The sequence below is a fragment of the Pelophylax lessonae genome (assembly GCF_965119305.1).
Source record: "Pelophylax lessonae genome assembly, chromosome: 1".
NCBI lineage: Eukaryota > Metazoa > Chordata > Amphibia > Anura > Ranidae > Pelophylax > Pelophylax lessonae.
Genome location: NC_138768.1, coordinates 556,775,955 through 556,790,583, shown reverse-complemented (window position 1 = coordinate 556,790,583; position 14,629 = coordinate 556,775,955). Strand labels below are relative to the sequence as shown.

The 14,629-nt window shown below is 42.5% G+C and overlaps 2 protein-coding genes across 2 annotated transcripts in view; both read left to right on the top strand.

Moving 5' to 3' along the window:
• The window catches only part of LOC309544525 (lamina-associated polypeptide 2, isoforms alpha/zeta-like), a gene marked incomplete at both ends in the record, with an annotated part of 30,453 nt that extends 24,154 nt beyond the window's left edge, over nucleotides 1–6,299 (top strand). The window contains one exon of the mRNA XM_082243426.1: nucleotides 6,295–6,299. Coding sequence (XP_082099552.1) covers nucleotides 6,295–6,299 — 5 coding nt within the window. The remainder of the gene's footprint in view (nucleotides 1–6,294) is intronic.
• LOC309548329 (rho guanine nucleotide exchange factor 18-like) overlaps nucleotides 1–7,064 on the top strand; it is a 176,289-nt gene extending 169,225 nt beyond the window's left edge. Inside the window, exon 22 of the mRNA XM_082248268.1 lies at nucleotides 6,373–7,064. Coding sequence (XP_082104394.1) covers nucleotides 6,373–6,536 — 164 coding nt within the window. The 3' untranslated portion in view covers nucleotides 6,537–7,064. The remainder of the gene's footprint in view (nucleotides 1–6,372) is intronic.
• The last annotated feature ends 7,565 nt before the right edge of the window (nucleotides 7,065–14,629 follow it).

Here is a 14,629-nt window from a genome sequence, read left to right as displayed (position 1 = left end):
AAAAATTGCTTTGTACTGAGAACCATTAAGGGCCAGGTTTCTGCCTTGGTGGTGGCTGTTCCAGAGACTGCTAGCTTCCCACTCTTTATTCACAGCCTTTCTATAAGACGTCACTCAGATTGTACTGTGGGTAGGCACTCCATTAATTCTGTGGGGCTTTAGTCTGATGGTGTTGGTCGCTCAGAGACCATCATTTGAACTTATTTTGGACATTTTCCTCCCTCTTTATTTTTCGCAAGGGTGGGGTTATGCAGGGCTTTGCTTTTTGCCAGTGTTCAATCAACTGGAGGTGGTGTATAACCAAGTGTTCTATAAATTACCTCTCCACACCTTTGCATGTTGCTTTTGAGCGTTTCTGTAGTGCTTTTCATGGGGTTTTATCTAGATTTCTCTATCGCTCATTGACAGACGTAGTCCTCGGTGATACAGCACCTTCGGGTTATGTTGCCTCCACAGGAGTAGGACTAGACAGGAAATGAAAAATGCTCTGGCCACACCCCAGGGGCAGTCCCCGAGGGTATATCCTCTCTCTCTCCGCCACAGCAAATCAGTTTTTTTCTGTCTAGTCAGGAGTAAGGACCTAGATACCTTGCTGGGATCTTCGGTCCTGGCAGGATTTTTTTCTTAGAAAATTATTTTTTAAGACAGCTTTTTTTCTCCAGTGTTCCTGTGAGATCTTCAAGCAAGAAAGCTGAACTGGGCGACAGGCGGGATGTTGAGATCCAGTGGTCACCCCAGTTCAGCCTACGAGCGCGTGCAGGCCATAGCTCCGCGCTGGGTCGGCCGCGACATAGTCCCACTGGACGGGGACTGACCCTGCGAGTTAAATGTCTCGCTGAAACGCCAAAGACCATGAGTCACGGCGCCCGTATTGGTCGACAGCCCTCCTACCTCGGTGGAGAGGGGTACTGTCAGGAGTTGGCGCCTGCCTGGTTCCGGTATGGTGAGTAGTATGTTCCCATTTTTCCCCCGGACGGGTCTTGTGGTGAACGCGGGCCCCTCTCTGTAATGGTAAGGATGGGTTCCCCTCTATCCTACAACATGTCACAGATCCCCCTAATTGAGTGTGATTTTTGTGTACAAGAAGCCAGGAGGCTTGGTTTGGGAGCTGACAATCTAATTGTAAAAATGTGTAAATGATTGCAGTCAGTGGCAGTACTAGAACTTTACTGTGATAGTATAAGGTATCCTACCTGTCAGTAGCCACAGGGCGATGTCTATACATGTATACTGCATTCCAGATCATTCCTCCAGCTAAGCAGCGGACCGCATACGGCCCGCTAGGGTCCGGTACCTCCGACCACGCTGACCACCATGAGGGTGAAGGGTTGTGAGGCCGAGATCCTTCTGCAGACATGCCGCTATTCTATGCAGGCCGCCGCCATTGTCTGGTAGATCGCACGAGGCCGCCATTTTGGTGTAGCCTCGTGTCTCCAGCATGGGGGCGGCCATGTTTGAGGTGACTCAAACACCTCATGGAGCCAGGGGGAGGAGCCGGCAGGCGTGTTAAGGGGCGGAGCCGCCTCTTTTACCCAGGAAATAGGGCCAAAGACTTCCTGTCTGTAACAAGACAAGCACTGAGCAAGCTGATGAAAACTTCTGTGCATCAGGGATGAGCCTTGGGGTCTGTCTCTCTCTCTGTGGGGTCCAAAAAGGCAGGTAACACTGAGGGGCGCTGTTGCGACTGGGGGACACAAAAAAAAAAAAAAAAGTTTTTTTTTTTTTTTTACTTTGTCATTTTTTGTCGCTGGCAAGTGTCTTGTATAATCATTGACCCTGCCACATAGGTATCCCCACCTGATCCCCTCAAGGTGGCCGCAGGACCCTCCAGTACCCCACTTGTTTTTAATGCATTTTTGGCAGTTTTGGAGTCTTTGGTATCCCGGGTGGAGGTGGCCTGTCAGGGACGGGGGTCAAGTAGCGACCCCCGCCTACCCCTATTGTTTATCAGATACTTCAGATACGGATTCGGAACTGGTCAATGCAGTTGCAGGTCCCTCTTAGGGGGCTGTTGTCTCAGGTAATATCTCCCCAGCAGTGAGGAGCACGTTTCTGCCTCCGCCATAGCACAAGAGTGGTGGATGCACTAGTTGTGTCCGTCCAGGAAACCTTTAGTCTTGAGGTTACACCGGCAGAGGTAGCTGAGACTGAGATTCCTTTTTGGTACTTGTTAGCCTACCAAAAGGGCGAAGGATTTTCCTTTTACCCAAATGGGGTCGTTTTGAAACGAACCCCTGTTATTTCCAAACGCATGGCTAGGTGCTATCCGTTTGAGGAATTCCTCTTTATAGGATAGACGGTACCACCTGCTGTCTTGCCACAGACTGTTAGGATAAAAAGACCTCGTAACTAACGAGGACCTTCCTTTTCTGCTCATATAGAGTTGTTCGTTCCGCGAGGGCGGGCGATAAGGCGAAACCCTCCAAAGCCCCTTTAGAGGGGTTTCAAAGGGCGCTGGTCGGGTAAACAAAGAGTCCGGCTCAGCCAAGCCTGAAGAATATAGCCTGGTTGCTCCCCTACCCATCTCTGGGGTGGGGGGGGGGGATGTCTTCACCGGTTTCTGGAGGACACAGGATCGAGTTGCGATCACTTCCACCGGTGCGATTCTGCCCTTCTAACATTGAACGGTTTCAGGGATTCTATTCGAACCTATTCACAATGCCCAGGAAAGAGGGCAAGGTGCGTCCAAATCTGGACTTGGGAAGAAATAGAGTCCATCCGTACAGTGGTGGCCTCCCTGCATCAAAGAGATTTCCTGGCGTCCATAGACATATAGGATGCCTATCTTTATATCCCCATCATCGCAGGACATCAGCGTTTTTTTTCGCTTTCCCAAAGATCATCCCTGGTTCCCACCAGGAGACTGAACTATCTGGGCCTAAGGTTGGATACATCCTGGGCAAGAGAGTTTCTCCTTGCTGGGAAACTCCAGAAGGTTCAGTCAACGATTCGGATGTTGCTGTCCGTCAATTGGCTGGGACTGATGGTGGCCTTCTTAGAGGCAGTACCGTATACCCAGTCTCATACCTGAATTCTCCTGAAGGAGATTCTTTTTTTAATGGAATCAGAATTCCGATTCCCTGGACAATCGGATCCGGTTGAGCGAGCGGACCAGGAAGTCTCCGATGCTCAACCAGGGGAAGTCATTTCTTCCGATAGTATCCAGATTACCAATAAGGGTATCGGAACTGAGAGCGATCAGATTTTGTCTGATTTACTGGATCGAGCAGCTCTAGAGCAGCCCGATTCGGATCCAATCGCATATGGCCTCTTCATCCAGAGGTTTTTCCCTAGCTGTCCCTTCATTGGGACATCCCGGATGTGGATCTGTTGGCACCTTGGCCTAACAGGAAGGTGCGGAGGTTTGTAGCTCGCGCCACGATCCTCTAGCGGACGCAGCAGAAACGCTGATCGCCCCGTGGGGGCAGTATCAGCTTCGGCATGCCTTCCATCCTCTCAAGTTGCTGCGGGAACTTCTTCGCAGGATAGAGGTGGAGGGAATTCCAGTTATTCTGGAAATTCCGGATTGACCTCGTCAAGCCTGGTACGCCGACTTGGCGAGGCTAGTCGCGGACGCTCCTTGGAGACTTCCTCTCAGGGAGGATTTGCGGTCTCAGGGACCGATCTTCCATCTTGCTTTACAGTCGCTGGCTTAATGGCCTGGCCATTGAGACCCAGGTACTGAAGGACAAGGGAGTGTCAGCTTCAGTTATTCCTACCTCCAGTTAAAGCAAGGAAAGCGACTTCCAGCACATGGAAGTCTTATATTGCATGGTGTGAATCTATTGGATTTCCCCCACAGACCTATTCGGTGACCCGAATTTTGGTCTGTCTGCAACAAGGGGTTGAGCAGAAACTATCCTTGAGCACGATCAAGGGTCAGGTTTTCGGCGTTGGCAATCTTCTTTCAAGAAACCTTTGGCTAATCATTCCTTGGTGCGGAATTTCATCCAGGGGGTGCGACATCTGGCTCCGCCAGTGCGCGCACCCTTACCGCCTGGTATCTTAATTTAGTGTGGTCGGTTCTTCAGAAACTTCTCTTTGAAGATATTAGGGAGATTCCCTTGCTTACATTCCCAGAAGGTGGCCTTCTTGGTGGCCATTACTTCTCTATGCAGGGTGTCAGAACTGGCCGCATTATCCTGTCGTTCCCCAGATCTGGTGGTTCATAGGGATAAGGTGGTTCTTCTTCCGAATCCATCCTTCCTTCCTAAAGTGGTTTTCGTAAGACGGACTCACTTTTTGTGATCACGGATAGCCCTTGAAGGGGGTTGCCTGTGTCTGCCGCGACCATATCTACATGGATCAGTCAGACGGTGGTACAGGCTTATTCTATTAAGGGTCGGAATCCTCCGTTCCCTGTTAGGGCGCACTTCACTCGAGCGCTCAGTACTTCCTGGGCCTTTCGCCATCAGGCGTCAGTGGTCCAGGTATGTAAAGCGGCCACCTGGTCGTCGGTACATACCTTTACAAAATTTTATAAAATTGATGTGATGGCATCGGCGGATGCCTCATTTGGCCGCAAGGTTTTGCAGGCCGCAATTTGAGGAGACCGGTGGTCTACCTCGAGGGTTTTTTTCTGTTTGAAAATTTTTTTGTTGAGTCTCATCATTAAGGATGAGCACTGTAAACTTCTAGTTGGCACCGGTTGGGCCTTCTAGATTTGGATTTGATTTCCATTTTCCCACCCCTCATTTGTGATACTGCTCTGGGACTTCCCGAAGGTGCTGTATCACCGAGGACTACGTCTGTCAATGAGCGATAGAGAAAAATGGATTTTTGTAAAATCTTACCGTAAAATCCTTTTCTCTTAGCTCATTGACAGACGTAGTACCCGCCCCTCTGTTTTTTGAGTTGGGTTGGGTTAAATTCTCTAAGCACTGCTTTTGTGACATAACTGATTTGCTGTGGCAGAGAGAGAGAGGATATACCCTCGGGGACTGCCCCTGGGGTGTGGCCAGAGCATTTTTCATTTCCTGTCTAGTCCTACTCCTGTGGAGGCAACATAACCCGAAGGTGCTGTATCACCGAGGACTACGTCTGTCAATGAGCTAAGAGAAAAGGATTTTACGGTAAGATTTTACAAAAATCCATTTTTTACCACAATTTGCGTTTTTTATTTATTTTTTGCAAATTTTTTGTTGGGCAGATTTAAAAATGCAAATTGCGGTAAAACGCACAACATGCTTTTCTGCAACTTCTCCATTAAAGTTTATTGAACCAAAAAAGCAAAAAAAAAAAGTTACTGTTTTACGTTTAAAAAAAGTCCCTGACCCTTTCCAAAAATGCAGATGCACAAAAATGCATTTATGTAAACATGTTCCATAGGAGCCCATGTTAAATTGTCCTGCATTTCTGCAAAAAGCATGAAAAAACGCTTTGATGTGAATAGAACCTAAAGGTGTGCTACATTAGCCATCAGCTGTTACCAGGTTGGTCTGTTTGGTTTGACATACCTTGTCTGTCCAATTTTCTTTTTTTGTACAGTCTAGGGCTCTGTATCCTGGGTTTTTGCTTTTACCCAGGTAAATCTTTTTTTCTGACCACCTTAACTGTTGATTGGCTTAAAATGTTATTCTCCTTTTTAAGTAATTGTTGTGCTGCCTGTTTTCCTGTGGTGGCGCATGATTGGTTTTCTTCCACATAGTTTAAGTTCACCATTTTTTCAGGTACCAGTCTCACCTTCATTGTGATTACCAGTTTTGATTTGTAACCTAAAGATTAATCCTCTGCGTTCCATATCTCCTTATCCCCTTTTTTCATGTAGCATCTTTTCAGATATACTCCTTTAGATACTCCATTTAGTAAGATTTCCACATCTGTTTGTACATCCCTAAGTTGGACTACTTTTGTGGCCCTTAATGGACAGTGAAGAAAATAAGGATGTACTTACTGTAAAAACTTTTTTCCAATTTGACCACACAGTTCCATATTTGTGTGGTTGGGTTTCTAAGTCCTGAAGCCTGTGCTGTGTTGTATTCCTTACTCTCCACTTGCTGCGTCACTAGTGTCAAATGTCCAGGTCAGTTTTTAGTATAATTAGTGAGAAACCTTTTTCAAATGCACTTGGTATGCCAGGCTTTCCAATATGTAAGCGATAGGAGGCTTTACTGGACATGTTGAAATTGCCTCTGTTGAAGTACTAAAGAATTACTGCAAAAGGGATCCCCAGAGTACTAACCGATGGGAGTTGGGTAGCATAATACATTACATATATACCTTGGTGAAAAACTGTATTTGTAAGTAGTAGTTGTGGCCCCTGTGATCATCTAAGTGCTTATATTTACCCTTCAGCTTGAGTTTTAAGGTACGCAGGTTGTAAGTGATTTTCTTATCAAAGTCTGTTTTCTCTTTTTCTCTTTTGCCATGTAGACCCTTCAGGACAAGGCGATCCCATCAATGAGACAACGCCATATCATTCAAGCCTGCATCGGCAAAGCAGTTCTCATTTACTGACACCCTCTATTCCTCCCCCACCACCTCCTGCCACAGCTACCGAGGAGGATACAAATAAAGAAGATGTTATATTTTTCTAGCTCCTTCACTGACTTTTTATACACTTTTCATGGCACAGACTGAAATATTGTGGATTAATGCTTTTACCACTAAGGCCTTTTTAATGAAGTTTTAAATAGGTTAATTAAATGGAGTCTGTGCAAGTAACAGGTTTAAAATGATGTGGCATTCAGTCCAAAGAATAATGAAGGGATATTCACCAGTAGATTTGCCAAATGCAATATTAGTTTTTTTTTTCTGCCAACCATGTGGGCTTCTAACCCAACATCTCTGTTCCAAGTGCAATTGGAGTGAAGTCAAAGGGTAATGGTGCATCTGTCTGTCAAACCGAAGCATTACCTGCTGGACAGGACTGCTTAATATTTAGGTTAAAGCTATGCTTGTTGTCTTGTGTCACACTTCCTGAGGGCCAAAAAATTGTATTACCAACAGCCTTTCTCTGTTTCCTTTAGCATGCAAAATAAGTAGCATGTCTATTAGCAGCTATAAAGGGGTCTATTTATATATCTATTTATAAAAATTCACCGCAAGAATGTATCAGCATTCGTGAAAACAGTTGTGAATAATTTCCATGCTATGGTTTTTTAAAATGTGCGAAATGTTATTTTCTGATATTTAAGTTGTCTCTGCAGGGCAAATGCACCATACATTTGACTAATCCTGTTTGTTCCAGTGTTGTCAAATACAATATGTATCTTTGTAGAAATATAAGCAGTACTGAATGGAGCATATCTTAACAACTTTCAATCCTGAGGCTGCATTTACACCTGAAATAACTTAAAGGCAAAGTTCACCTTTTTTTTTTTTTTTCTAAATTCAAGCTCCCCTAGTAATAGAGCATTAATGTACTTCTTTTGCGAAAATAAAACAGCTTTCCATTTATTCCACACATGCTTATCTCACTGCCTTCATGGCTGTTTAAAAAACATTGCTCCATTACTTTTGCCTTACTTCCTGGACAGACTTTAGGTCATGACATAGGAAGGAGTTGACCAGCTGATCTCATTAGCACACACCCTGCATCATCATACCCTCAGCTGGTCAACTCCTTCCTGCGTCATGACCTAAAGTCTGTCCAGGAAGTAAGGCAGAAGTAATGGAGCAGTGTTTTTAAACAGCCACGGAGACAGCGAGGTAAGTGTATGTAGAATAAATGGAAAGCTGTTTTATTTTTGCAAAAGAAGTATGTTAATGCTATATTGGTACATAGGGAAGCTGGAATTTAGAAAAAAAAAAGTGAACAAAGGTGAAGCTTTTAAACTTAAAAAAAAATCAATCAATTGTTGTCTGTGATGCCTGTTCACACCTGAGCATGGAAATGATGTGAACAGGCACCATAGAGAACTATTGATTTTTATTTAAATTTAAGACTTTTGTAGTTTCGAGCTACAAAACACTCTCAGGTGTAAATGCAGCCTAAGAGAGAAAATACATTCAAACAGAAGAGAGCGTACTCTACGACCATTCGATCAGACGAAGAAATAATTTAGTTTGATTTTGCCCCATTGGCACAACGGATGCAGATTTATACATTGTGCAAAAAAAAATCACTAAAACGAATGATTGAATGCGCGTGAACTCACACATAACGAATGTACATGCAGTTTCGCTGGACGAATAGCTATGCAGGTTTTCTTTATTATAAATAAATCCTTAAAGCCGGCCATACATGGTTCGAATCTCAGCCGATTAAGCAGAAACCAGCCGAGATTTGAACTGTTAATGGGCAGGCTGAATGTACCAAATTCATTGATCGATCAACTTGGGTACAACCAACCTGCCGATTCTAGTTAGCAGCTACTGCCGCTAGCGATAATCATCGTTTTCTCCCAGCGGGGACAACTTCCCCCATCCCCCCGCCAAGAGCAGACAATTGCTCGGCAGGAGGGATTCCCCTGTCAACGCTATCTGTGTTGATGGGGGAATCAGGGAAATTTGCACTGTGTATGGCCTGCCTTAGTGTCTAAAGAAGTCAAATTTTCAGAAATCGTCCATCTAGAATTTGTGCTTTCTTGTAGTGTACCCCCTGTGTGACAGTAATAAACAAATTTGTAAGTAAATAGCTAAAAATAAGGATTTTTTGGCAACAGTGAGTGGTTTTCCTGCTGTTAACAAACAGTCCTAAGTGTTTTGTTTCAGTCAAAAATATTAATTTTTAGGTAATGTGGCCATTGGACCAAATGTTGATGAAAGTGGTACATGTGAAAATTTTGAGCTTGTTTATATACATTTTATTTTTTTACCACTATTTAATTGTTCACATAACTTTTATATTTGCTTCATTGTAGAGAATACTGTGCCACTGCACAGAAATCTCTGACCACAAACACTGTTTTATCCCACGTATGTGTAAGGCACAGCCACAGTTATAACCTACCTAATTTCTATATAGAAATGTATGTTTCCTAGTGCCATAGTAGCAATGTTCCCTACCTATACATTTGTCTTTTACTCCATTGATGCTCGAGCACTTTAGCAAAGAGTGCAATTGTGAAGTATTCAAAGCCACTCTGGCTAATACAGTCCTTAAATGTATTCATGTTGAAATGTTTATTATAGGGATTGTTTTAATTTTAAAATTTTGTTTGTTTAACTTTTTAGAATAGTAACTGTAATGACAAAACATTTGTAGTTCTCAATATGTGAAGGAGGATTTTGCAGAAGTCTGTAGTTATTTTGCTGATAAATACTTTCTGCATTTTGGAAGGGAGAATGGAGTGATCAGGGGTATTGGATCGCTCAGTTCTCAATGCAGAGCTGGCAGAGGGAACAGATGCTGCATCAGATCGAGGCTGAATCCACCTAGGTGAGTAAAAATTTTTTGTTTTTGCTTTTTCTCCCAATCCCATACTTCTTGTTTAAACTGCTACATGAAAAGCAGTGTCGGTTTAGCACAGGGATCTCCAAACTACGGCCCTCCAGCTGTATCAGAACTACACGTGCCATGAGGCATTGTAAAACTCTTACATTCACAGACCTGACTAGGCATGATGGGAATTGTAGTTCCTGAAAAACTGGAGAGCCAAAATTTTGAGGCCCCTTGTTTAGCATGTAGAATAGTTACACTGATTACATATGAAGGCGAACGTACAAAGATTGTTCATGCACATTGCATAGTGTGTTGCCAGCTGAAAGAAACACACGTGTTTTAACATTTTAACAGTTTTAGGCACAGCAAGTGGAGCTGGCACTTAGCTCCTGAGAATTTCAGTGTAAGTGATAATGATGAATCCTGCAAATTTCCTCCTTACGGTGTTTTAAATTATATGTGTATAAAAAGAGGTGTGTGCTAGCGTAGTGTCAAAGTCTAATTAGCAAGAGACGAGACTTAAAGTAGAAGTTTTAGGCTAAAACTAAAATCTCTAAATATACTTGCATCCTCAATCTAAGACTAACCTATCTAGCCCTGTAAAGAAATCGCTATAAATACCTTTTCTGAAGCCGCTCAGGTCGGGTCCCATGCTGAACTGTCAGCGGCAGCTTCCCTGTGTAGGTGGGTGCAGAAGAGGCAGCTGACAAAAGGAAGACCCATAGTAACTCTATTGGTGACATCATTTCCCAGCTGTTGGCTGTCTCTTGCACAGAGTTTCCACCACTGGAGACCGGACTGGCTTCAGAAAAGGTATGTATAGCAATTTTTGCTTTACAGAACTGGATAAGTTAGTCTTAGATTGTGAATTCGATTTAGAGATTTTAGTTTTAGGATGAACCTCCCCTTTAATGTAAATGGGAAGCTTTAAGCTCCGCTGTCATGACAAAAACAGAGGCTGTCGTTGCTGTCCTTTCCTTATGAAGGTTCTAGTTACTTGGCTGTTTTGCATCTGTACTTTGGACCTCCAAACAGAAGCATTACAGTTATTCAATTGGCTATATCAAATGTAGGTCAACAATGTCGGACTCCGTATTTCTGCCATGACAGATTTAATGTAATCAGTCTTCCAAATTAAACATTCTCTAAAATGTTGTGACACTGCACCATTAGATTATACCTTACTAAACCATTAACATTTTTTTTTTTTTTTTTTTTTACTAGAACATCAGCTGAAAAGTAATTAGTCCATTAAAGTGTAACTAAAGGTAACATTTTTTTTTTGTATAGAGTATTGGAGGGTATAGGAGGGTCACAACCCTCATCAGTTTTTGTTGCCATTGGGAAGAGTTCCCTTCACTTTCTGTACCATAGTCAAAATGGGAAGGGAATCCTGGTGGGTCTCTAACTAGTATCTTCATTCGAATATTACCCCTCTATTACTGTTCTGATGTCAATCCTAACTTTTGGATTTTCTTTTACTTTCACTTTTGATAACAGTAAACAGGACAAATAGAGCTAATGGGGGGCACAAACCGCAGGAGAAACTGACAGGTGCTCAAATCCAAAACTAAAAAAAGGTTTTGCCCTAAGTTACACTTTAATCTTTAATGGTTTTACCATCACTTTGTGATGTGGTCATATAAATGCAAATTCAAAAAAAAAAAAAAAAACACCCATGCACCAATGTTTGTTTAAATTTTTTTTGATAGAGGCTGGTCCTCTTTCTTTATTATTCAAGTTGATTTATGATGTAAGATAAGATTTAGCACAAGAAACACTTTTAAACACGCTTATCTTTTATCCCTTTTTAAGGCATGTGCATTAGTATAGTTAAACTGCTAATGTGTACATTTCTGGGATTTGTTGTCTTTACTTTAGTTTTTTTGACCTGGCATTGGAAGTTTTTGTTTTCTCGAATTGGAAATAATAGTAAATTAGAAATGGCCAACAGATGATCAGTTCTCTGTCCACAAAAAGCTACTAATCATGAATCCTTGGGCAGGGGACATAGTAAATTACACAGGACCTACAAGGAATTTCGTACATTTTCTCCTTTTGCTAAGCTTTTAATTAACAACCGCCTCTAAATGAAGTCCTTGTATTATATACTCTGATGTTATTCTTTCCTTACTGTCATTGAGGTAGCCTCTTAAATGTCAGTTCAGTGCTTCATTACTGGGTAAACAAATCTAGTCCTAGGTTTCCAGTACTGGGTAATGTACATCTTCATATATATGAAATGTACTTAGGACTACCTTTCAAATGTGCAAAGCTGTAGTACTTCTTCTGATTTGGGCTAGCTTATTAACTTACAATGTATGTATGGGTTATGATGCAAATTAAGCTGAATTATAGGTGCTGGAAATTAAACTACTCTTGGTTTCAGGTTTAAATAAAATATATTTAAGAGTTAAAATACAATAAATCCAGTGGTGAATGGATGTATAGTTTGTAAATATAGCATTCTATTTTTTCTGAAATGTATCATATGTAATGTGTCACAAATGTGTATGTTTCTGTTGTGTGTTTCATGAACAAATACTACCCTGCAGTATATAGCGATGTTGACACAGGTAGATAATTCTGTATGTTTAAAAGAGGGTGTAATTTGTTTTATTAAATAAGAATAAACTGGTAAATTTCACAGCATTCATAATGTCCAACCTCTTATAAATCTGCATTGTTAGTAATTAAAAAAGAAAATTGTCTTAATAATTTTGTTTCACTTTATTTATGAAAATATAAATTGTGTTTCATCAGTATGGTTACACCATCTAGAAGTACCTTATTCTTAATTTCTGAAGCCCTACCTGAATATCACAAGACACTGACATCTGAAAAGCAAATCTATACAGGCATATTTTTTACATGAAGGACATTTTTACAGTATCTATAACTGAAAGTCAATTATTAAGTAAGGCTCCATGTACACGGGACGTTGTTAAAAGTCCCTTTGAATGCTGGAATTTTTAGGACGTTTCAAACGTCCGTTCGGTCGCGTTTGTACCCGCGTTTAGCGGGCGTTTAGCAGCGTTTGCGGGCGTTTGCGTTTAGAAGCGTTCCTAGAGGTCAAAAAAATTATTCCCCTTTAAAATGGAAAAACGCGAACGCTAAACGCGGGTCATCGCGTTCAGACGCGTTCGGGACGCGTTCAGACGCGTTCGGACGCGTTTGTGCGTTTGAAACGCCGGGAAACACACGTTCGAACGCAAATAATTGCGTTCTAAAAACAGTCCCTGAACGCAACTGCCTGCAAATGACTGTAAACGACCTGGTGTACATGGACAGATAAGATAAAATGTAGATGGGTTCAGGGGCTTCTGAAAAAAACGCCCAACTGCTCCTAAACGGCCATTTCCAGCGTCCCGTGTACATGGAGCCTAATACTTGCATGTTATCAATAAAAACCTTACAATTGCATAGTTAAGTTGAAAAAAAAAGACTCAAGTCAATCTTGTTCAACCATTAGAAAAAATAAATACCGTAGAAAACCAACATATACACAATTCTGTACCCACAGTTGATCCAGAGAATTGCTAAAAAAAATTGTATGAAGCATGATCCAATTTGCTGCAGCAGGGGAAAGAAATCCTTCCTGATCCCCCTGAAGTAAATTGGATATTCACCTAATCAACAATCTCTGGCGTTATTACCCTATAAATGTTAATACCTAGTTATATTTTGTGCATTTGGAATGCATCCTCTTTTTTTAAATCAATCTACTAAGCTGGCCAGAACTAGTGAACTAGTTCTTGAGGGAGCCTATTGCACACTTTCACGGCACTTACTGTCAAGCCTTTCCATACATGTGGGCTTCAATCTCTTTTCCTCTACATGAAAAGCATGCCCCCTTGTCTTCTGTAATAACCTAAGGCCCCTTTTACACGGGTGGTCGTTGTGCCGCTGGTAAAAGCATGTTTTGTTATTTTAAAAATTCCAACACTCCTGGCACAAAGAGTATTCACATTTGTACATTGCGATTATGTGCGATTACGTGCATTTACTTGCGACTGTGGTAGTAAATTCTTGCCTTTTTGTATAGCAACTGTTTACTTTTCTTTGTACTGCGATTACCTGCATTTATATACAGATAGCTGCGGTACATCGCTCCTGGATGCTGTCAACTTTATTTTTCCTAAATGCACAAAACCATAGGTTATGAAAATGTTGCTAAATGCAGTGTGCGAATGGGGCCATAGGGATGCATTGTCTGCATTTAGCTGCGGTAAAGAAGTTCCTCTTTCCACAGATAAAAGCTGAAATCTAACCGTTCGTGTTAAAGTGGAGTTCCACCCTGAGAAAGTTTTTTTTTTTAATAAAAATACCCCCGGGACAGTCAGGGCTAGTGCATTCCACAATGGCTAGCCTCTCATCTGTCCCGGGTTGCACTTACCTTTTAGAAGAAATACTTACCTTGAAAATGTATTGTCCAGCGCTGCCATGTCAGGTGTGGGCAGCTTGAAGCCAGCGCGATCCTCTTCTGTGTCCTCTTCCGTCTTCTTCGGTCCCACGATGCACTGCACCTGTCCCGCTGTCACTTCCGGTGCCACAGCGTCATCCCTGCACAGCTTCTGGGCATGCCCAGAAGCTGTTTAGCAAGGTATGACGGCGCCTGCACCGGAACTGACGTCGGGGCCGGTACAGGCGCATTGATTCCTGGGAGCGATGACGTTCAGCTCCCAGGAATCATTGCAAGCCAGGAAGTGACGAATCGCCGTGGCCGCCGAGGGGAGGAAGAGGAAGTAAGGTAAGTATATTTTCTTCTAAACAAAGTAAGTAAAAAAAAAAAAAATTGCGATTATCCATTTGTTTTTCAGGTGACCCGGAGCAAGAAGATGGAGGTAAGTATAATTTTAGGGTGGAACTCCGCTTTAAAGGGGCCTAATAGTGAATAGGTTTACACCAAGTTCACTATATGGACCACTTATCTATACCTAAAACAAAAGTGCCATTAGTCAGGAGACATCGGGCGGTTAAAAAAAAATAAAGGCCGACATTCGTGTGTATGTGTTGTGTATGTTGGTCTGTTTGACAGAAGCCAGAAGTGCATGCTGGAAAACCAGCAGCCGACCTACTCCCGGTCAGCGCTCTCAGCCAATGGCAGAAAGCACTGATTGGTGTGTTCTGGCGGGCGCCGTCCCTCTGTCAGAACACAACAGCTCAATGGGGGGAGTGGCTGCAAAAAGTTGAAACTGTCAACTCTTGAAATAGGAGTAAAAAGGTTGCAGAGGATTAGCAACTGTCATGGAGTTTCGTAAAAATGCAAAACAAGTTCCAATGTATGATCCGCAGCTCTTGATA